The sequence below is a fragment of the Zootoca vivipara genome, chromosome 6 (genome assembly GCF_963506605.1).
Source record: "Zootoca vivipara chromosome 6, rZooViv1.1, whole genome shotgun sequence".
NCBI lineage: Eukaryota > Metazoa > Chordata > Lepidosauria > Squamata > Lacertidae > Zootoca > Zootoca vivipara.
Window position 1 is genome coordinate 21736484 of NC_083281.1, and position 23060 is coordinate 21759543.

Sequence of the window (23060 nt, forward strand, 5' to 3'; positions counted from 1 at the left end):
ACATGTTCAAAATTATTTCTATGTACTTTTGTACTCTATAGCCAAAGGAGAGATTTCTGAGAAAAATAAATAACTAAGTATGGCTTGGGGCTGTCTCATAATTGAATATACTAACTGGTAATTTTTCTAAACGATAACTGCCATTGTGGAAACATTTAAGATCTAAATTAATATGATCACTTTTACCACTCAGTAAATAAACATGATTCACAAGCCCCCTCTTAATTCTTTATGAGTGTTATTTTATATGTTAAGATTTAATAGAAAACAACTTTTTGTTGCAGAATAAGCAAATAAATACTATGGGACTTACTTCCGAAGACCAAGAACATATTAAGAAAACTGACAAAAATACATGTGCAGATGTTTATACTACAGACATTGCAACAGAATCAAAGACTGGTAAGTGCTTGGTAGAGAGCCATTTATTTATTTTATTAACAACTTTAAATAATAATAACTCTGCCCACTGTGTTCTTTGCAGCTGCTTATAAAACTTATTGACATTTAATTGTAAAGGACACTCTCAAAAACTGGAACTGGAACTCTTTCTAATGATCTGATCTTATGATCTGTGTAAGATGAAAAAAAAAATTGATGGAATTGTATGTAAGAGCAAGAACAATGGTGCATGTTGTTTTCAAGTCCAGTGCAGCAAAATGACAGAGAGCTTACACTCTGTAGCTGCTCAAGCAGTGCAAAGCCACCTAGCCAATTACACTGTGAAAGACTTTATGGAAGGAGATGGGGCATGAAAGTGACAGGGTGTGGTAATAGTGATGTTTAAGTGTGAGCTTATCCATGTTAACAGGACCAGGCATTGCTGCAACCACGAAATATGAAAATTGACTCAGAATTAAATTTCTAACATTGATATGCTGCACAAATGCAGAAATGTCCATGTTAAAAGATATTCATTGTGCATGATGACAGTTGGGGATTCTTTAGGTGGTTTTGTCTCATTCTGAAAAGGGCTATGGTTTATTATGGTATTTCGAGGTTGGAGCAGGATTGGTTAATATTTTGCTGCCTGTGAGCCACATTTTCACATATCCAGGCTCTCAGCCAATCTAGGTAATTAAGCATCACTAGTAAAGAGCATAACTACCAATTCTGTTTAGATGCCTAGTGAAACGTTTTGGAGCACAGCCAAGCAAAATCTTCAGGAGAAAATAGGGAACACTTTAATTCTCAGCACACTGTATCTGTCACTTCATGTCCAGTGTGGTGTGGTATGTTCATCCAATGTATTTTACCATCTGCTATTCTTATGACTTGTTAGAAATGCTGAAACTATAGAACAGGTGTCCCCAAACTTCGGCCCTCCAGATGTTTTGGACTACAATTCCCATCTTCCCCGACCACTGGTCCTGTAAGCTAGGGAGTTGTAGGCCAAAACATCTGGAGGGCTGCAGTTTGGGGATGTCTGCTATATAGAATATTTTATTATAAGGAGACAATGCCATTCCAGAATAGAATATTCCACTTAGTGTTCTACACACATCTTGCAGAAACAAAAGTAGGTATATTCAGGCATTCTGCTTATATGTAAATCCTACACATGAGCAAGGCAAGCAGGGACTAATGTGAACACCTAAACATACCTAATGGGATTCAAGTTCTTGTACTGTATTCCATATACTTTTGCTTTCCATGAGTTTATGCATTACAAAATTATATTATATACTTCAGATATTGAGAAGAAAGCTTTGTCGGGGAAAACAAAGAATAGGAAAAGAGATCAGGAGAAAGAAGTTAGTACATATAGTTTGCGGAAGAGGGAGAGAAAAACATATATGGAAATAAATGAGCCAAATGATGATGATTACTTGTGTAAGTTTATAATCAGCATTTTCCATCTTCAATTCTTATGTTGCCTTGGAAAAATATTTATAAAACAGTGCTTTTAGATATTCTATTACATATTTTTTCAGATTCAGGATTATTCATAATTCTAATGCTAATAGAATTATGAATTTCCGGTGGCGGAAAACTCATTTTGAATCAGACCGGACACAGGCTAGAGCTCAACTTCGAGCCTACCAAGTGGCAATGGCGACGGCGAAGAGGACCTTCTTCACCGTCTCCATCGCATCTGCAGAAAACAGCAGCAGGAGACTCTTCCAGGTGGTTCGCAATTTAGCGGAACCACCTGCTCCATCCGGGCCCAGTACGGGCCACATGATCTCCTGCAATGATTTTGCAAAGTTTTTTGCAGATAAAGTCGCTCAGATTCGGGAAGAGGTAGACTCCACCGTGGGAGCAGGGCCGGGGCGGGGGAGTGCTAGAGTCCTGTCTAGTCAAGTTTTGTGGGATCAATTTCAATCTGTTACCTCCGAGGATGTGGACAGGCTGCTTAGACGAATGAAACCAACCACCTGTCTCCTTGATCCTTGCCCATCCTGGCTTATAAAAGCTAGCCAGGAAGGGCTGGGCGATGGGCTTCGCGGGTTGGTAAATGCTTCTCTCCATGAGGGAGCCTTCCCAGACCCGCTGAAAGAGGCGGTTATTAAACCGCTTCTTAAAAAACCATCTTTAGATCCGGCCAATATGGCCAACTATCGCCCAGTCTCAAATCTTCCATTCTTGGGCAAGGTGATTGAGCGAGTGGTTGCGGAACAACTCCAGGCACGCCTGGAAGAAGCGGACCATTTGGATCCCTTCCAGTCAGGATTCAGGCCTCATCATGGGACTGAAACTGCCTTGGTCGCACTGGTCGATGATCTCCGGCGGGCTAGGGACAAAGGTAAGAGCTGTTTCCTTGTTCTGCTGGATCTCTCAGCGGCTTTTGACACCATCGACCATAACATCCTTCTGGACCGTCTAGAGGGCTTGGGAGCTGGGGGCACTGTCATGCAGTGGTTCCGCTCCTTCCTCCTGGGCCGTGTTCAGAAAGTGGTGGTGGGGGATGAGTGTTCAGACCCCTGGGCGCTCACTTGTGGGGTGCCTCAGGGTTCTGTCCTCTCCCCCATGCTTTTTAACATCTATATGCAGCCACTGGGAGAGATCATCAGGGGGTTTGGGCTGGGTGTCCATCAGTATGCTGATGATACCCAGCTCTACCTCTCTTTTAAATCAGAACCAGTGAAGGCGGTGAAGGTCCTGTGTGAGTGCTTGGAGGCGGTTGGAGGATGGATGGCGGCTAACAGATTGAGATTGAATCCTGACAAGACAGAAGTACTGTTTGTGGGGGACAGGAGGCGGGCGGGTGTGGAGGACTCCCTGGTCCTGAATGGGGTAACTGTGCCCCTGAAAGACCAGGTGCGCAGCCTGGGAGTCATTTTAGACTCACAGCTGTCCATGGAGGCACAGGTCAACTCCGTGTCCAGGGCAGCTGTTTATCAGCTCCATCTGGTACGCAGGCTGAGTCCCTACCTGCCCACTGACTGTCTCTCCAGAGTGGTGCATGCTCTAGTTATCTCTCGCTTGGACTACTGCAATGCGCTCTACGTGGGGCTACCTTTGAAGGTGACCCGGAAACTACAACTAATCCAGAATGCGGCAGCTAGACTGGTGACTGGGAGCGGCCGCCGAGATCACATAACACCGGTCCTAAAAGACCTACATTGGCTCCCAGTACGTTTCCGAGCACAATTCAAAGTGTTGGTGTTGACCTTTAAAGCCCTAAACGGCCTCGGTCCGGTATACCTGAAGGAGCGTCTCCACCCCCATCGTTCTGCCCGGACACTGAGGTCCAGCTCCGAGGGCCTTCTGGCGGTTCCCTCATTACGAGAAGCCAAGTTACAGGGAACCAGGCAGAGGGCCTTCTCGGTAGTGGCACCCACCCTGTGGAATGCCCTCCCACTAGAGGTCAAAGAGAACAATTACCAGACCTTTAGAAGGCATCTCAAGGCAGCCCTGTTTAGGGAAGCTTTTAATGTTTGATGGATTTCTGTATTTTAGAATTTCTGTTTTTTTTGGAAGCCGCCCAGAGTGGCTGGGGGAACCCGGCCAGATGGGCGGGGTATAAATAATAAATTATTATTATTATTATTATTAATAATGCTAATAAACTACCCCTTTATGCTTAAACTAGCTGGCTCGGCCACGCGTTGCTGTGGGTCATCCCCGTGATGCCCCCCACCCTGTCCCAATCCCAGACGTATCCTGCCCCTCCTCCGCCCAACCGTCATCCCTGTGTTTCGGTAGGATACCCTTCCCTCTGTTTTCCCCGGGAAGTTTTGTCCCCTCCCCCCTGTATCGCCATACATTGGCCCCTGCACACGCATCGTGAACATTTATATATATTTAGATTATTATTATTTTTGAAATAAGAACATGAGAAGCAGAAGTTATTATTGTTTAATTTTATTTTTGGGGTTGTCATTTATTTTGGTGGGTATTGTATGATTTGGGCATTGTTGTGTTTTTTGGGGGGGGTTGTGTGTGTGTTTTGTTACTTGGATTTTCTAATTTTGGAGTAGGTGACCCAGAGATCCCAGAGAACTACTTTAATAATCCCGACCGGGGGGGGGGGTCAAATAGCGAAGACCCACAGCCCCGTAGCAACAGAAGGCGAGTTCCGAAGCACCCGAGCTGTTCGGTTCCATAAAAAACCCAGGAAGTGGCAAGGGGAAGGTAGGAGATTGTAAATCAAGGGGGAGGGGGATTGGCCACAGCAAATATCTGAGGACTTAAACTGGGGAGAGAAAGTGCATGGTTGTTTGATTGCCAGTCATAGTATAAAGCCTAAGTTAAAAGGGGCACGACTGCCCTTACTTAAGATGGCCGCTGGAGCCTCTCATGTGACACAAAGCCCGCTAAATTTTAAAGTAAAAACCCCTTGCCGTGCCCCCAAGTGCGTTGCTGTGGGTTATCCCCCCCCCTGGGCCTACTGGCGGCCTGACAGGGGCATACATAAAACAAAGGCCATGCTGCGGCCTACGATCCGGGCACTTGCCCTCTCCCTCCCCCGGGCCTAGTGGGGGCCTGGCGGTCTGGCAGGGGCCTACATAAAACAAAGGCCGTGCTGCGACCTGCCATCCGGGCACTCGCCCTCTCCCGCCCCCCCGGGCCTAGTGGGGGCCTAGCAGCCTGGCAGGGGCCTAGGGGTCTGGCAATGGCCGCCTTGGTGGTTTTAGTTGCTTGGTTGATGATGTCATTATTTGGCGCCGCCCTTCGGAGCTTTTGCTGGTGACAGCGCGCAATCTGACTTTCTATTGGATGCTGCTGGAGTCTTCAGAGCTTTTGCTGGTGATGTCTAATTTGTGCGCCACTTTTTTGCATTTAATCACTACGGTATTTAAGGTATGAACGCTGTGCTTTTTTGGGGGGAAATTTATGCCAGATCCCTCATTGATGGGCAAGGTATGCTTTGTCCTAATTTGATGCAATTTGGTTCAGCGGTTACGGAGAAAGGCTGTGACCTCTGTCCTCGCAATGCCTACATTTATATATATATATAGATTTTAAAAAGTGCTTAATCAAAATTATGTTAATTGAAATCCCTGCATCAGGCTTGTAACAATTGTCCAAAATTGGAAAAAGAAGAGCAATTCTATACGTCCATACCACTGGCACTATTAAACTCTCTTTTTGTGACACTACTCCATTTTGTAAGAAAGTACATCAGACTTTCACATAAAAAGTTCCTGAGCTATAATCAGTACAGTGGTACCTCTGGTTAAGAACTTAATTTGCTCTGGAGGTCCATTCTTAACCTGAAACTGTTCTTAACCTGAAGCACCACTTTAGCTAATGGGGCCTTCTGCTGCCGCTGCGCTGCCGGAGCATGAGTTCTGTTCTCATCCTGAAGCAAAGTTCTTAACCCGAGGTACTATTTATGGGTTAGCAGAGTTTGTAACCTGAGGTACCACTGTATTCCCAACCACATTTAAAAAAGAAAATAAATTTCCTATGAATTTGCCATGGGCCATTCATTCACAATACAGTAGACTCGCAATTTGATTATATTCATGGATGATGGGTGATGGGTCTGCAGTTACCCTAAAGGTAAAGGTAAAGGGACCCCTGACCATTAGGTCCAGTCGTTACCGACTCTGGGGTTGCAGTGCTCATCTCGCGTTTTTGGCCGAGGGAGCCGGCATACAGCTCCCAAGTCATGTGGCCCTTCTCTAAACAGGAGGTGCTCTTAATGTTGTCAGAATCTGTACAAGTAATCTGTGGCAGTTGCACTGAACTAATGCTGTTCTTGATTTGTCAGAAACTGGAAGATTGTGATAAAGGGTTAAATCCTACTCAGTTTAGACCCATTGTAATTAATTTAATATTTAATATTACTATATTAGATCATTTGATTTGAATAGGACTTCTTTGAGTAAAAATTAATTGGAAACAACACAAAGGTTTTTGAAAGGACTGCATATGCTATAGAAGTGCCAACAACAAACGCATATTTCATAGACTCATAGAGATGAAAGTGTTAGAAGCTCCTACACACGAGTAGGACCTTGGCAAAGACACATGCCCGACTGGCATGTTCCCTCCCTCCTGGTTGATCGTTCGGGAGCTTCAAAACCTTTATTCAGCCCGAACATCACAGCGACTGATGCCAAGAAACATCAGCACACTTATGGACCTGCAGAGTTTGTGCAGTTGCGTTACAGAACTCAGCAACTCAGCATTTTGGCTGATCTACTTTTATTTACATAGAAACACACACGGAGCACTGCAACATGGCTCCCTCCCTCTCTAGCATCAGACAGCAAAACGAAATAACAAAGGACAATAGTCCCACTTCAGGAAACACAGTAACACAAACATCATAATAATAATAATAATAATAATAATAATAATAATAATAATAATAATAATTTATTTATACCCCACCCATCTGGCTGGGTTTCCCCAGCCACTCTGGGCAGCTTCCAACAGAAGAATAAAATAATTGATTAAAAATTAAAAACCTCCCTAAACAGTGCTGCCTTCAGATGTCTTCTAAAAATCTGGTAGCTGTTTTTCTCCTTGACATCCGATGGGAGGGCGTTCCACAGGGCGGGTGCCACTACCAAGAAGGCCCTCTGCCTGGTTCCCTGTAACTTGGCTTCTTGCAGTGAGGGAACCACCAGAAGGCCCTCGGCACTGGACCTCAGTGTCCGGGCAGAACTATGGGGGTGGAGACGCTCCTTCAGGTATACTGGACCGAGGCCATTTAGGGCTTTAAAGGTCAGCACCAACCCTTTGAATTGTGCTTGGAAACGTACTGGGAGCAAATGTAGGTCTTTCAAGACCGGTGTTATGTGGTCTCAGCGGCTGCTCCCAGTCAGCAGTCTAGCTGCCGCATTCTGGATTAGTTGTAGTTTCTGGGTCACCTTCAAAGGTAGCCCTACGTAGAGCGCATTGCAGTAGTCCAAGCGGGAGATAACTAGAGCATGCACCACTCTGGCAAGACAGTCTGCAGGCACGTAGGGTCTCAGCCTGCATACCAGAAGACATCCTGTCTTCGTCACTTCCCACTGTGTGGAGTGAAAAATATACACCATCATGTGATAGACAACAATCCCATGACAGTAGACACAGGGAATGAATCTTCAATAGAAGGTATCCAAAGACTATGTAGACCAATCCCTTAGAATAACCACTCCTAGAGTGCAGCTGTCATCTGTGAACCACAGTGGAAGTCCGCAGGTACTGTCAGTAATAGCTTGAGGGAATTTGTGCAATTAAAATATGGTTACACACTATAATAACAGGAAAACCAACCAACCAAATGTTAGTGGCTAAACTAGTTTAGGGGAGAAATCCTTCCTTCTCCAAAGAGAATCCAGTGGGAAATACGTCAATACCACTTAACATTCCGATGGGGAATGCCAAGGTTGCACAGCAGGGGAAATAAGTCTTCTTAACATTTCTGGGAAATTACAAACATAAGAAATAACGAAGCATTTCTCCTGAATTCATCCCAACTGTACCATGAAGCCTTGGAGCACCCTATGGTGCTAGAACTATTGTTAAATGGAACTATCAGGGTCCGTAAAACTATCCCACACACCATCCCCCCTCCCCCACTTTCCCCACCTTTTCTTCCCAACCTCACACTGTTTGCAACACTAATGTATCACCACAAATGAAACTGACCTGTAGAAAACACAACTTGAAAAAAGAGACAATTCACATATTTTTGTAAATAAGAAATATTTAATAAATATTTTTTTAAAAAACAACAACTATCAGGCTGACTATGCCTAGAACCAGACAGAATTCTTTCTGCTGCAATTAGATTATCTGCTGACCATGTGCTATGTCTAAGGTGGGGCTTAGCAGGCTCCTGGAAAAATGTATTCAGTCCTTGGGAAAGTTTTTTGGAACAACTTCCATTAACCAGCTTCTTGGTGCTCTGTGCTGCCTTGCTGAGAACCTGTGTTATTTTTGTTTGTGACTTTGGCCTGTAGATTCCCACCCCTGGCATCCTTATCCCCTGAAGCAGTACAATAGCCCTGTCCATATCACCATTCCCCAACAAGACCTGGAGAGCCAACCACAAAATTCATTGTAATAATTATTGCACATTTACACAAATTCCCCAAGTTTTACAACTTTAAATATTTATATAGATTGCCGTTAATAACTGTAGATATCTGAAAAAAGGAATAAAACTCAATGATGGAAAAAAAGTCCTACAGCATCATGTCTCAATTATCTTTCTTTCCCTTCCTAGTTTGTGAATACTGCCTGCTATTCTTTATTGATGAATGTTCAGTTCATGGTTCTCCAGTTTTCATCAAGGATACAACAGTAGAAATAGGACTGGAAGAGAGGGCCACCCTCACTTTACCTCCAGGTTTGAGAATTGGCCCTTCAGGTATCCCCAAAGCTGGATTTGGAGTGTGGAATGAAGGAGAAATTCTGTCTCCAGGAATTCATTTTGGGCCCTATGAAGGGAAAATAACAGAGGAAGAAGAAGCAGCCAACAGTGGTTATTCTTGGCTGGTATGATTTACTCACACACAACTTCTATTTTAAAAACTTTCCATGTAGAGTACCACCTTGCTGAATGAACAAACCCCATCCTCCAGGCAGAGTCAAATGACTTTGTTCAGTGTTCCTTCCCTTTACAATGTCAGGCTTGTGAGTACAGGAAGTAGAACCTTTTTCCTGATGGAGCTACAGTGCTGGAACTCCCTCCTTAGAGAAGTCTTGTTCCTTCATCACTTTTAAGTTTTATGAAAGTAGTCAAGAAAGTTTCTGCTTTTTCTGTTTAATAATCCTCTGTTTTAAGTATGATTTGATGGAATATCAATTAAAAATAAACTTCCTTGAATGTTGTGGAAGTGGGCTAGAAATTGTACATTAAAAATGCATTTAATGAAAGAAAATTTGAAACAATAGCTCAGAATGGTGAACTTTTTCATTTCAGTATATCAGAACTCAAATGTTAATGAATACAGGCAATCCTATTGTTGTCTGTCACCACCCAATGTTGAGACACAATTTGAATTGCATCAAGACCATAGATGGTTCGATGCAGAATTGTCAGGGCCTTGCAGGATGCAGACAAATGTGCACCAGGGGTAGCAGGGCTGGACTTGGGAGAGGGGTTCTGTTGTGGGGACCTGTACCATCCAGCGGGCAAGAGTCAGAGGCAGGGGAAGCTTCAGAGCTGGAGGCTGGAGCACAGGATGTGTTGGAGGCAGAGGGGAAAGAGGCAGGTCAGGCAAGGGAAGGGTTGGGTGCTTCCCCACCCTCTCCTGCACCACTGTCTCCTAGAACCAGGAGGGGATTGAAGAAGGAAGAGCAGAGACAGCTTCCATACAGAGGTGTAGCCTTTGGCTGTGTTCCTGTGGCCCATGATGAGAGGTACATAAACTAGTGGAGGGGGCGTGGCTCCCCCTGTTGCTGCAACTGCTCCACAGAGCACAGGCCTGGGAATTAGGCAGTGTGGTTATTTGGAGCTATAGAACTACTTTCTAGATGAAGGCAAGTCTCTTCCACTCTATTCCCCCTCCCCTGCCCTGTTCTGACCCTGCCCCGCCCCATTCTGCCCCCTTGCTGCACCAAAAACGACATGTGTACCGTATGCTGCTGCATGCAACTAGAATGTGCACAAGTGGGCAGTTGTTTGTACTGTAAGTGTCTGCTTGGGACAATAATGAATTAACTATCTGCTGTGTGCATTCCTTTGGCTGGGGAGTATCTTTAACAAAAATGATTAAAACTTTAAAAGCAGAAAGTACCCATCTTGACTATGGAGTGAGAAATATACCTCAAGCAAAAAAGCCAGGAAAGTTCTTGAAATGTATTTCTCACCCAAACCAATATTTTGTTGCTTCTGCTTATTTGTTTATTCAAAATGAATTGTATTATTAAAATAAAAAGTATATTTCCCCACCTAGACTATTCTAGATTATTTAAACACAAAGTTTTAAAACTCCAGGAAAACTCCTAGAAAGAAAATGATGAGAATCCAGAAAACAAGCCTGCCAGGAAACCGAGCTACAGAATATGTTTGGAGGGTGGGTTCATAATTAGGCAAAAGGTGAAAAGGGTTCTTAGTACAGTACAGTAGTTGCAGTATCTGGGAAGAGGAAGATGCAGGAGATTACCATGGGAGTGGCCTGTGTGCCTGTTGGGGTTGCACAAAAGAAAGGGAAGACATGGAGGCGAAGGTGAAAATGGGTGCAAAGCAGGGCTGCTTTCAAACTTAGTGTTGAGAGGGTGAAAAGGGGGCTTAGTACCGTAGTTGTATGCAGTGGGAAGGGAAAATTCTAAGGAGTTAATGTTTGTTGGGGGAGGGTTGATGAGCAAAGCAAGCAGGGGAGCAGAGCCCCTTAACTTTCTACATATTGTTGTAGTGTTACCATATTGATGTGTGTGTTTCGTGTCTATTTTAATTACAGATTACTAGAGGGCAAAACTGCCATGTTTACATTGATGGAAAGAATGAAACTAATTCCAACTGGATGAGGTAAACATCTTTGATGAAACTAAATGAAGAGAGACTTTTAAAACAAGGGTCTTCATACACCTGGAAAGGCCAATAGAACAGATTGACTTACATGTCATTCTGGGTGGCTACAGGTTAACCATCTGTGCTCTTAAGATCTTTTTGCATGGCAATGCCCCTCCCCTCCCCGTGGTATAATAAAGACACGTGACACAATAATTAAGGTTAATGGACATAAAAAGGCCACAACTTTATTGGTTTCAGATGATGAGTGGTATTGGCTTAGGCATTGGACCTAACCGGCTATATCTGACTCCAGCCCGCTTTGCTGGGAGTCCGGGAAGGAATGACCACCCAAGGAGGAGTCCTGCTGATGCACATCAACTAGGAACTCTCCCTGTGGTAAGGGGCATGCCTTAGGCCCTAACCTCCTTAGACTTCGGACAGGGCCACGCCCCCTGTATCCTTTAATGGAATACCCTTACATATCCAGGGGAGGTGATGGTGCTACCTCCCCGCCACAGTTTAACATAAATATTCCAATGCCTAACCGCCAAAACCAAGTTGTGACGAATTGCTACGAGGTAGGCGAAAACCAAATGGCCAGAGCCAATTTGCCAAGTGGAAAAATTCCTACCAGGCCCCTCAACGGCGACCAACAGAAGTCCATAGTATTAAATAGTGGGTAGACAACACAGCGATTCTTCAAAAAGCTCTTTATTCAGAAGGCAGAACAGAACAGAACTGCATTGCCGAGCTGGCCTGCTTTTGTAGAGACTGGCTCAAACAATGTATCAAACATAATTCAAAGTTCCCTCCTAAAACAACTGTCAAGGACCTGAGGGAAAACTATATACTGTACACTAATACATAACACCCCTCCCCACTGAGAAAAGGCATTAGTTACATTCGTAATGGTTTCAATTAGGTACAAGAGCATAACGGTTTCAAGGTACAGTACATAGTTTCTATTTACAATGCAACGTTTCAAATGCAATTACTAACATAGTCCCGTAAATAGGATGGCCGCTTGGTGACCCTGGTGGAACGCCGAGGGCCAGTACCAGTGTCCAGGGGGTTGTTGGCCAATTCCCGCTGAGACTGTGGTGCCACTGATGGTGGCGGTGAGTCCAAGTTTCCTGTCTCCGTGACTGCCGAAGGAACCGCCACGTGTGGACTCGGCGGATGGTCAGGCACAGCAGTGGCCCTAGACTCTGGAGGGCCATGCTGAACCTTTGACAAGGCTTGGCTATGATCCACGTCCGCAGCTTGTGAGGGAGGTGTAGATTGAGCCTCACCTTCTGTTAGAGTTTGCTCCAGAGCTGGGGGTGCAGTTGGGGGCACTGTGGCAGTGTCCAAATTCCCAACCCTGCGCCTCAGCTGGTCCGCGCCATAAGCGTCCGTCTTCAAGTGCCACCTGGTATGAGTGAGATCCAGTGACTCCCACTACCGTGGCCGGCACCCAAGGAATGTCTCTCACAAAGTTCCGGGCAAAAACCCGATCCCCTGGAATGAAAGACCGTGGTGTGTTGACACAGCCCGGGGGTTGGGCCACACCAAAGTCCGGGTGTAGTCGATCGAGTGGAGATTGAAGGCGGTGGCCCATCAGCAGTTCGGCCGGACTCTGCCCTGTGGCCGCATGAGGGGTGATGTGCTGCACGAGCAAGTACTCAGTGACCCGCTCGTGCCAGTCCCCCTGGTTCAGGCGCGCAAGTGCCTCTTTTGCCGATCACACCATTCTTTCTGCCTACCCATTGCTGGCGGGGTGAAATGGTGCTGTCAGCGCGTGTCGGATGCCCAGTCCCAGGAGGTACCGTTCAAACGTACCTGAGGTGAACTGTGGTCTGTTGTCGGAGACAAGGACATCAGGACACCCATGGGTTGCAAACAGGCCCCGCAGCACCCAGATGATGGCCTCGGAAGTGGTGGATGTCATCAGGGCCACCACCATAAAGGTCGACCACCACCATAAAGGTCCGTCCGTGGAAAGGGCCGGCAAGATCGATGTGTACCCTTGACCAGGGTGCCTTGGGCATCTCAAAAGTGTGTCCTTTAGCTGCCGGCGGTGCAGGTCTCGACTCTTGGCACTTTTGACAGGCGGCAACCCACGCAGTGATGGCATCGTCCATGTTCGGCCACCAGACATAACGCCAAGTCAACGCCTTCATTTTGATGATTCCCGGGTGTCCGACGTGCAGAGCCTTGAGGATGCATTGGCGGAGCTTTTGAGGAATCACGACTCGGTCCCCCCACAATAGGCAGCCACGATGAGCCGAGAGCTCGTGTTGTCTGGTTGCAAACAGCTGGAGATCTGAGGCGAAGGGACCTTGTGGCCATCCCCTCCACACCCAGTTGAGCACACAGCTGATAGTCCGGTCCTGGGCAGATGCGGAGGCCACACCAGTAGCCGACACTGGAGCTGCTGGAAGGTCTTCAATCAAGAGGATCGATGACGCTGGAGCTGGGTCTTCCACAAGCGTTGGAAGAGGGCACTGACTAAGAGCATCGGTGTGGCCCAGTGGTTTCCCCGGGCGGTAGATGAGTTGGTAGCGGTATGCTGCCAGAAAGATAGTCCGTTGCAGCATGCGAGGCGAGAGGACTGGTGGTGTTGGTCTATCACCAGCGAGGAGGCCGAGGAGTGGCTTGTGGTCAGTGATCAGGTCAAAGGTTCTGCCGTAGAGGTATTCATGAAACCTCTTCAATCCAGCCACAAGCGCCAGTGCCTCTTTGTCCAGCTGGCTGTAATTTCGTTCAATGATTTCGCTCAGTGAGTGTCCGAATCTGGCTGTGCTCTGTTATCTATCCATCCCATTCTCGTCGCCAGTATTAAATAGTGGGTAGACAACACAGCGATTTTTCAAGAAGCTCTTTATTCAGAAGCCAGAACAGAACTGAACTGCATTGCCGAGCTGGCCTGCTTTTATAGAGGCTGGCTCAAACAATGTATCAAACATAATTCAAAGTTCCCTCCTAAAGTTCCATCCTAAAACAACTGTCAAGGACCTGAGGGAAAACTATATACACTAATACATAACACATAGCAAGGTCTGAGGAGAGATAAAAACCTAAAGGGTGGGTGGGTGGGCAAGCCGGAGCAGCTGGAAGCGAGGAAGCTAATTGGGAAAACCCCGGCCGCACGCCTGTTTAAATGCAACCACGTGCCTGTTTAAATGCAACAGTCCACACCCCCAGGCTGCCTGGATTGGCCGTCCTGGCTGTTGACGCGGCCAGAATTCCCCCAATCGCACAGGGGATGGGAACCCACCCCCTGTGCACGAGGAGGGCACCGGACTGCCCACAACTCCACCTCCTTGCAAGGCAGAAGTGGCTTAACTGTTGGGAGTAAAGCATAAAATTTGCAATAACCTGCTTGAACTGTGGTGAGGAATAGACAGAAATGCAACCTGTTCTTCCTTCTTCACTGATTCCTTCTCTTTTAGTAAAAGCTTGTCAGTAAAGTAGATCACTTCCTTTCAGGCTTTAATTCTTTTCTGCTTCTCCAAGTTGTCAGTATGAGTTAGCTTCTGCTAGTGTCAACTTCTTGGCTGCATCTTGGCCACATGTAAAATCTATACCTAGAATGGTTCCTCCTCCAGGAGTAATAAATGTTAAGTTTTCTTTATCCTTTCAACAGCAGTCTTACTAGGGTATTTTTTCTGCATACTGCTGTGCAAATTGTACTGGTAGTGCCAGTACTAGAGCGAGAAGTTGCACCTTTCAAAGGTAAAAAGAATGTCTTGGTTTGGAAAGAGAGTGGTGGGCCACTAAACTGCTTAGTGGGATCGGTCAAAGCTATGGGTTCATCATTCCTAGTAGAGCAAATGCCTGGTGGTCTGCATAAGTCTTGCCTTCTGAAATGAATGGGAGGAGCAACCGAGAAAAGGTATTCTTCTACCACCATAAAAAAAAAGAAAGTGAAGTTACCACAAGTAAGAAGATCAAAGTTTATTTTACAAAATTCTATTGTGGGTTGTAAGCTCCAGTATATAATATGCCCAGTGTTCAACAAATTTAAAATATTTCAGCTGTGCATTTCATTACTGGAATAATAGAAGAAAGTAATGCAATTGTTATGCTTTTTAGTACTTCTCTAGTTTCCACTTCTCTGACCGAGTACTTTTAGTTACCCTCTTAACAATGAACTTTCAGGTATGTTAACTGTGCCCGGAATGAGGAAGAGCAAAATCTTGTTGCCTTCCAGTATCATGGGAAAATCTACTACAGAACATGTAAGATAATCCTTCTTCATTCTGAGCTTCTGGTTTGGTACGGAGAAGAATATGGAAAGGAGCTTGGCATCAAGTGGGGCTCTAGATGGAAATCAAGAACAGGTATAATAATCATGTATTGTTTTAAATCTTCCCTAACACTGAAGTCTGTTATTGCTTGTTTTGTTTGTCTTAGACAGCATTCTACTAGATACTACTAAGGATAACTTCATATTTCTATGCATTATATAAATCTAAAGGACTAATTCATAGAATCATAGAATTGTAGAGCTAGAAGGGTGGTTGAGGTAAGAGAAATGTAGGACAGCTGGGGGAAAGTTTTCATGTTGCAGAGAAATGCATAAGGATTAGGATCCATTTCACATGGTGAATATGTGGGCTGAAAAGACTGGTGCTGAGTTTTTGACATAGTGGTATTATGACTTTTGAACATGACTCCAGTTCTTAAGTCATCTCATATGTACAACACTCCTGTTAAAACGTCCTAATTTCAGGTTTTTAAATGGAACAGTAGTTAGGAGTGAGTTGCAATTTGGGCATATTCTGAAGCAAACACATGGCCACTGTCAACACATCAAAAATTGAGCTCTGTCAATATGGTTGTATGAATTTGCTCTCAGATAATTCCATTCCAGAGGCAGCATGTATATGCAAAATCACACATAGCCAAAAATTTTTTGATTGCTGATTGACAAGGGCTGGGGAAGTCTTGGGCCCTCCCTGTGCCTCCACTGCCTTCCCTCACTTGCATACATGGTGGCAGCATTGAGGTGTCAGCAGCAGATTGCTTCCCCTCCTCCTTGGAGAATCATGGCAAGGAAGAGAGAGTGCAGAATGGCAACCTGGCTCCCTTGGCTGCAGTGACCAGTGAGGAAACAGTGGGGGGGGGGGAGGGAGAGATGAAAGCAGGGGGAAGGAGGAGGGGGGTAGATAGATAGAGAGAGACAGACAGACAAAAGCTGCAGATCCATTCTAGCCATTTTATTATGCCTGTATCTCTCCCCCTCCTCTGCTGCAACCCTCGTCCAGAAGGCTGCCTCACCCCATTGCAGCTTCCCCACTGGTTGTTGCAGCTGAGCGTGTATTGTTGAATTTGTGCAAGTTAAATTTGTATATGATGTGACCACTCTGTATTGAAAATATAGTAATACTGCATTGAAGGATAGCCATACTGGGCTTTTTCTGTTTTATGAAAGCATATACTGTATATGTAAACAACCTGTGTAGCATTTTTCAGGTTGTTGTTTAGTCGTTTAGTCATGTCCGACTTCGTGACCCCATGGACCAGAGCACTCCAGGCACTTCTGTCTTCCACTGCCTCCTGCAGTTTGGTCAGACTCATGTTGGTAGCTTCGATAACACTGTCCAACCATCTCGTCCTCTGTAGTCCCCTTCTCCTTGTGCCTTCAATTTTCCCCCAAAACAGGGTCTTTTCCAGGGAGTCTTCTCTTCTCATGAGGTGGCCAAAGTATTGGAGTCTCCGCTTCACGATCTATCCTTCCAGTGAGCACTCAGGGCTGATTTCCTTCAGAATGGATAGGTTTGATCTTCTTGCAGTCCATGGGACTCTCAAGAGTCTCCTCCAGCACCATAATTCATTTTTAAAAAAATAATTTTTATTATTTTTATATAAAGAAAACAAAACAAAACATACAACACATATCCATCCACCTTCCCTCCCTCCCCCCTCAAGTCCACTTCTGCCACCAGTAGATCCTGCAGGTGTTGAGACCGAAGGTAGTCCATTTTACAGCTGAATTTGTCCTCCCCCCCTCCATCCCCGCCCCCCCTGCCACCAAGAGGCCCAGAGATAGAAGGAGTATTGGGGTTTGGGTACCCCCCTGCTGTTCCTCTGAAATAAACAACAAAAAAAGAAAAAAGAAAAAAAGAAACTAATCATTTATCAATTACTTAACAATGTGATTGCGACTTCCTCAGATCTCCTCTTCCTGGTTTCCATAGGTTTCTTAATATGTTTAAAGTGGGTTTTTTATTCTTAAATCTAAATCTTTTCATTAAATATAAAATTGTCTCCCTCCTTCGTGACGCCCCCCACTGGCCTCCTCCTGCCACAAGGGAAGCCCGTGGGGTGCAACCATCTAAAGAAGATCCATTTTTATGATTGGGTTTCCTTCCACCCCCTCCTCCACCCCCAAGCCCCCCCTGCCACCAGGGGCTTCAGGGCCATAGGGAGGAAGGTAGGTAGCTACCTGCCCAACCATCTCAATAAACATTGCATAATATACAAATCTAAAATTTCTTTCCCCAGCCATTCCTCCCCCTCCCTCAAGGAAATTCAATTATTACATACAATCATTTGTCTAACCAAACTCTTAACTTTGTTCTTTTAAAACACACTCTCCTCCCTCCCCCTCAGAGTATTTCCCCTAATTAGACCAGCATCTCTTTTAACCAGCCAAGATTTCCAAAACCGTTTTTCGACCAGCCTAAATATCATTTTACAGTTTTTTCATCCCACACCAAATCTAACCCATTTTACAATCCAGGCTTTTGTCCTCCCCTCCTTCCGCATTTCCCACCCCTCCATCTGACTTTTCCCAACCAGATTTCCTCCAGCCTCCCCCTTTTCTTCAATGTCCAGTTCCCATTGTTGGTGCTTTTTCTCCACATCAGTTGCTTCTTCGGTTGAACTCGAACTCTTCTCTTCATAATTCACTTCATATTCTTCTTTTTCAACTTTCTGTTGTGGATCATCCAATACATAATTTTTATGATCCTTTTCACATTCAAAAATGACCTCTGAGTCTTGATCCTGAGTCACATTATCAGTACATAGTGAGTTGGATTGTTGCAGTATCACATGAATGTCTGTCAGTATTTTCAAATAGTTCAGTACAGCTTCCTGGAAGGCAGCTGAATAGGGAGTTGACATTTTTCTCTTAACCACAAGCAGACAGGAGATTAGAAGACAAAGAGTACTGGAAATTTCCTTCCTCCGAAACGGTGGCATCCATCTTGGCTAACCATTTTCATTGTTATTAACTTCTTCATAAAACAAATTACACAATTCGCCACAGTTTTTTATAACCTTTTGACAGCTGTCAGTACACTTTTCCCCTTAATGATATCTCCAGCACCATAATTCAAAAGCATCCATTCTTCAGTGATCAGCCTTATTTATGGTCCAGCTCTCACTTCCATACATCACTACTGGGAAAACCATAGCTTTAACTATACAGACTTTTGTTGGCAAGGTGATGTCTCTGCTTTTTAAGATGCTGTCTAGGTTTGTCATTGCTTTTCTCCCAAGAAGCAGGTGTCTTTTAATTTCATGACTGCTGTCGCCATCTGTGGTGATCATGGAACCCAAGAAAGTGAAATCTCTCACTGCCTTCATTTCTTCCCCTTCTATTTGCCAGAAGGTGATGCCTCTCCTATTTATTTCAATGGGAGCTTGTGCCGGACAACATCCCAGTGGATTGTCCCATATTGGTTAGATCTGGCTTTCCCCCTCTGTCAAAATCCATCAGCTGGGAGGTTGCCACACCTTGGCTCATGGTAGATCCCCTCACATAGCATGGCAATACTGTATATTGTTGAACATCACCCCACTCTCTGAGCGGTGTGAAATTCCAGGGATTCTAGGAATGAGGGACACCAGAGTCTGTGGTGTCTTTAGGATTTATTGTTTATTTATATAAATATATAACCTGAGCCTATGATGGAGGGACTCACAGAATCTACGCCCCAAAATATATTGCTTCTTCCATAGTCACATCCTTTGATTCAAATAGAAATCAAGCATGACTCTCACTTTCTGGCTTCTGGTGTCACACACAACTCTGGCTATTGTGCTTCTAACTACCAGTCTGGTGAGGGAGGGGGGCCACCCATTTGTCCTAGGGCACAGAACAACTTCCTTTGTTATGTAATTGACCATTATGTAATTGACCATTCTTAGGGCCATTAACTTGCCAAGGAACTTGCCTGGCCAGTTCAACAATGGAATTAGAAGAGACTCCGGCATCATACAGGCTGCCCCCCCCCCCCCGCTAAGGTCACAACAGTACTACAGTTGTTGTAATATTAGGAAGAATTTCATCATATAGTTGTCTCTTGTGCAAATATCTCATTTCCCCTGTATGTAGGTGTTATCTTAAAAAATAAGAAATGCATTTGGCATAGAAGAAATTCTCTCTCAGAACTATTTTAATATAGTTAAAGCACAAAAAATTAGGCTTTATTTGCATTCAACAGTATTGTAGTACGGTATTTTAACACACCTCCAGATTTTGGGTCATTCCACGCAAAAACACCTGGTGTCATGTGCTCTCCTCAGATTTTCCTCTTCAGACTCAGATTTTCTTCAATTTTTTAAATGTGTAGATACTTATGAGATAACCTCAAGTTAATTTTAAAAGTTTTTTGGCCCAAAATTGGGCGCAGGAGAATTTTTTGAAAATTTTGATTTTCACGTGATTTTAGGCTAATGCAATTTCTGCATCAGTTTAGAAAAAACCCTCCTGTTTTACTTTTTTTTTAAAAAAAAAACCCCAATTGGGCTTATTTTGGTATCAAAATAGAGCTAATTGTGGTATCTTTCGAAAATAAGGTATAAAAATGGTATTAAGTGCCATTAACTGAAAAGGGTCACCGACCATTCAAAGTGAATTGTCATTTTATTCCCGGTAAGCCATAGCGCGCAAACCACAACTAACACGTGTGTCATACTTTTGTTGTAGAATGGGCTAACCTTGTACTTGTTATGTTTTAAAAATAAGGAAGGTGTTTTTTGTGGTTATAAAATAAATTGATTTTTAAGTAATTTTTTTTACAAAAAAATATTACTTTTTTGGACAGGTTTAAGGTCTCTTTGAGCCTGAAAGAAGTCACACATTTGCGAGAATAGTTAAAATTAATTTAATTGATTATTTAATAAAAACAAAATACGTCTTAGAGCCCTTGTTCATTTTATCGTGTAAAACACTTCTGCAATGATATGGTCAAAGCTATTTTGTTTCCTATACATGTAATATGGTCAATGATGCTGTTTTGACCACTGTATGCAATATGACCTTTCTGAATGCTGTGGCCGGCCTTGGTCTTTATACTGCCGCTTGCTCCTTCAGTGGAAATTGGAGTTCTTGGGAAAGTCCAGAAATAAACGATAAATTGCAAGAACTCAGGCCAAAAGAAGATGGATTTCAAAAAAAATCAAAGATTCACGGGTCAAAGTGTACCAAGTATGTTTGCCTAGTTGCTTGCTCCTTCAGGACAACCCTCTGTTTTGGCATGTGTTGTTTTCCTTGGCTCTCAGTGAGCTTGTTGGGTGCTGTAGTTTCCTAAATAATGTAGTCCCATATGCCCATTTGTCATGCACGGTTGAAAATAGCTACTAAAACTCAAATCTTGTTTGTTCTCAAATAGTACACAGGCAGAATTCACGTTTAATACAGGAGCGAGGTATCACCTGTCATCAGTGTCCCTGCTGCAAACTGGCTTTCACTTTCAAAGATTACCTTCACAGACATATGAAACGGAGGCATTCAGGATACGGAATACAGCCTGAAGTACCTGAAAACGTACTAGCAGAGAAATCTCTATTCAAAATCACAAATAGTGCTTCAAACAGAACTATGCTGCAGCACCTAGTGCCAAGTAGTGTTTACGAAGATAAAGATGAGGAGACACTGTTTTTAAAAGATATAAACCAAGAGACACAGAGTAGCACTCAGCTTTCTAGTTGCAGTGAAAGTGGGACAACTTTAAAGCAGTTGTCACACCCAGCCCAACAATTATGTATAGGAGAGAAGCCATATTCAAGTGGAGAGTGTGGGAAAAGCTTCAGCCGTTCAGGAGCCCTGGCCGAGCACAAGCGAACGCACACAGGAGAGAAGCCATATTCATGTGGAGAGTGTGGGAAAAGCTTCAGCCGTTCAGGATACCTGGCTCTCCACAAGCGAACGCACACAGGAAAGAGGCCATATTCATGTGGAGAGTGTGGGAAAAGCTTTAGCCAGTCAGGAGACCTGGCCAAGCACAAGCGAACGCACACAGGAGAGAAGCCATATTCATGTGGAGAGTGTGGGAAAAGCTTCAGCTGTTCAGGAAACCTGGCTGTCCACAAGCGAACACACACAGGAGAGATGCCATATTCATGTGGAGAGTGCAGGAAAAGCTTTAGCCAGTCAGGAGTCCTGGCTCTACACAAGCGAACGCACACAGGAGAGAAGCCATATTCATGTGGAGAGTGTGGGAAAAGCTTCAGCCGTTCAGGAGTCCTGGCCGAGCACAAGCGAACGCACACAGGAGAGAAGCCATATTCATGTGGAGAGTGTGGGAAAAGCTTCAGCCGTTCAGGAGTCCTGGCCGAGCACAAGCGAACGCACACAGGAGAGAAGCCATATTCATGTGGAGAGTGTGGGAAAAGCTTCAGCTGTTCAGGAGACCTGGCCAAGCACAAGCGAACGCACACAGGAGAGAAGCCATATTCATGTGGAGAGTGTGGGAAAAGCTTCAGCTGTTCAGGAGACCTGGCCAAGCACAAGCGAACGCACACAGGAGAGAAGCCATATTCATGTGGAGAGTGTGGGAAAAGCTTTAGCCAGTCAGGACACCTGGCTCTCCACAAGCGAACGCACACAGGAGAGAAGCCATATTCATGTGGAGAGTGTGGGAAAAGCTTTAGCCAGTCAGGAGTCCTGGCCGAGCACAAGCGAACGCACACAGGAGAGAAGCCATATTCATGTGGAGAGTGTGGGAAAAGCTTCAGCTGTTCAGGAAACCTGGCTGTCCACAAGCGAACACACACAGGATAGATGCCATATTCATGTGGAGAGTGCGGGAAAAGCTTCAGCTGTTCAGGACACCTGGCCAAGCACAAGCGAACGCAAACAGGAGAGAATCCACCTTAGTGTAACATAGTGGATAGAGCTACCAGTTCCAGTACAGAGTATGGAGCTGTATTCTGAATGCTTTTAGTCATAAAGTAAGCAGCTGCATTTATGCTCATCTAGCGGTTTGGGTGCATTTCCCCATCAGCTGTAGTAAGCAGGACTCTGATCATTTGCTGTCTACTCTGTAGGAAACTTTATCACAAGTGACTGCTGCTAAAGCCAGCACCACTGCTCATACCACCTCCTTGTTTTAGAGCTCTTAAAGACACAATTTTGGGTATATGACCCTAGAAGTGAGCTTTTGTGTAGTACAAGGCCTAGAAGTTTATTTGGTAAACATTTTTTTCACCCTTATGCTTTTTAATGCTCCACAGTCTGATTTAAAATGAAATAAGTGCCTATGTTTTAAATGTCAAAGTTTTGTAATAAGCATTTCTTTTTGAGCGCCAATATGAAAAAGCATAGGATGCTATACTGGGTACTGTACTTGTGGAGTTACCTGATGTAATTTATTAAGCTACATTTACATTATCTCCTGCTAGCCTCTTTTTATGTTTCGCTGTAACTGTTTTCTAATGCTGTACCTGATGAATCTTCACTAAGTTCCTTCAAGATTATTTCCAAAATGAGCCAATGTTACAATGAGGTTCAGGAGCTTTGATTTGAATAAAAAGATTCAGCCCTGACTACTAGACTCTTCCACATTTCCATCTAACAATGGAATCCCAAGTAGGCAACAGATGCCATAATTCAGTTGAAGAGTGCTTGCACACTGTGCAGCTCTTAGACTTTATCTTGATGGTCAATCATATTCTGCCCATGTTATCTTAATAAATGGCTTTTTCAAAAGTGACTGCTGTTACTGTCATGTATATGAGCTACCCATAAATTAAGAAGTAGCTTTCAATATAATTGTCATTATATACATAATCTGAAACTGGGCCAAAGAACACACTGTATGTAAACACATTATTAAATGTGATGCCTGCTTCTTCTAGCCAAAGTAGTTTTGTGAGGGAAACAGCCAGAAATGGAAGCAGGAAGGGAGTAAGATGCCTAATTATTTATTTAGCTTTTCTTTTCTTCCACAGCTTTCCCTCAAGTCACTCTCCTTCAGGGGTGCCTGTTAAA

At 44.3% G+C, this 23060-nt stretch overlaps 1 protein-coding gene across 1 annotated transcript; it reads left to right on the forward strand.

The window, feature by feature from the left end:
- The first annotated feature begins 1661 nt into the window (after nucleotides 1-1661).
- Nucleotides 1662-21851, forward strand: LOC118086189 (histone-lysine N-methyltransferase PRDM9-like). Its single transcript, XM_060275260.1, has 5 exons — nucleotides 1662-1833; nucleotides 8618-8889; nucleotides 10797-10864; nucleotides 14993-15174; nucleotides 20839-21851. Exons 1-5 carry the CDS (start codon nucleotides 1662-1664, stop codon nucleotides 21849-21851), a joined length of 1707 nt encoding a protein of 568 aa, XP_060131243.1.
- Nucleotides 21852-23060: the final 1209 nt, after the last annotated feature.

What these genes read in the sequence shown, in the direction of transcription:
- LOC118086189 (XM_060275260.1), top strand. Translation starts at nt 1,662, where the DNA reads ATGCATTACAAAATTATATTATATACTTCAGATATTGAGAAGAAAGCT. An exon ending in AAATGATGATGATTACTTGT is followed by an intron (nt 1,834 to 8,617) that starts GTAAGTTTATAA and finishes TTCCCTTCCTAG; the next exon opens with TTTGTGAATACTGCCTGCTA. An exon ending in ACAGTGGTTATTCTTGGCTG is followed by an intron (nt 8,890 to 10,796) that starts GTATGATTTACT and finishes TTTTAATTACAG; the next exon opens with ATTACTAGAGGGCAAAACTG.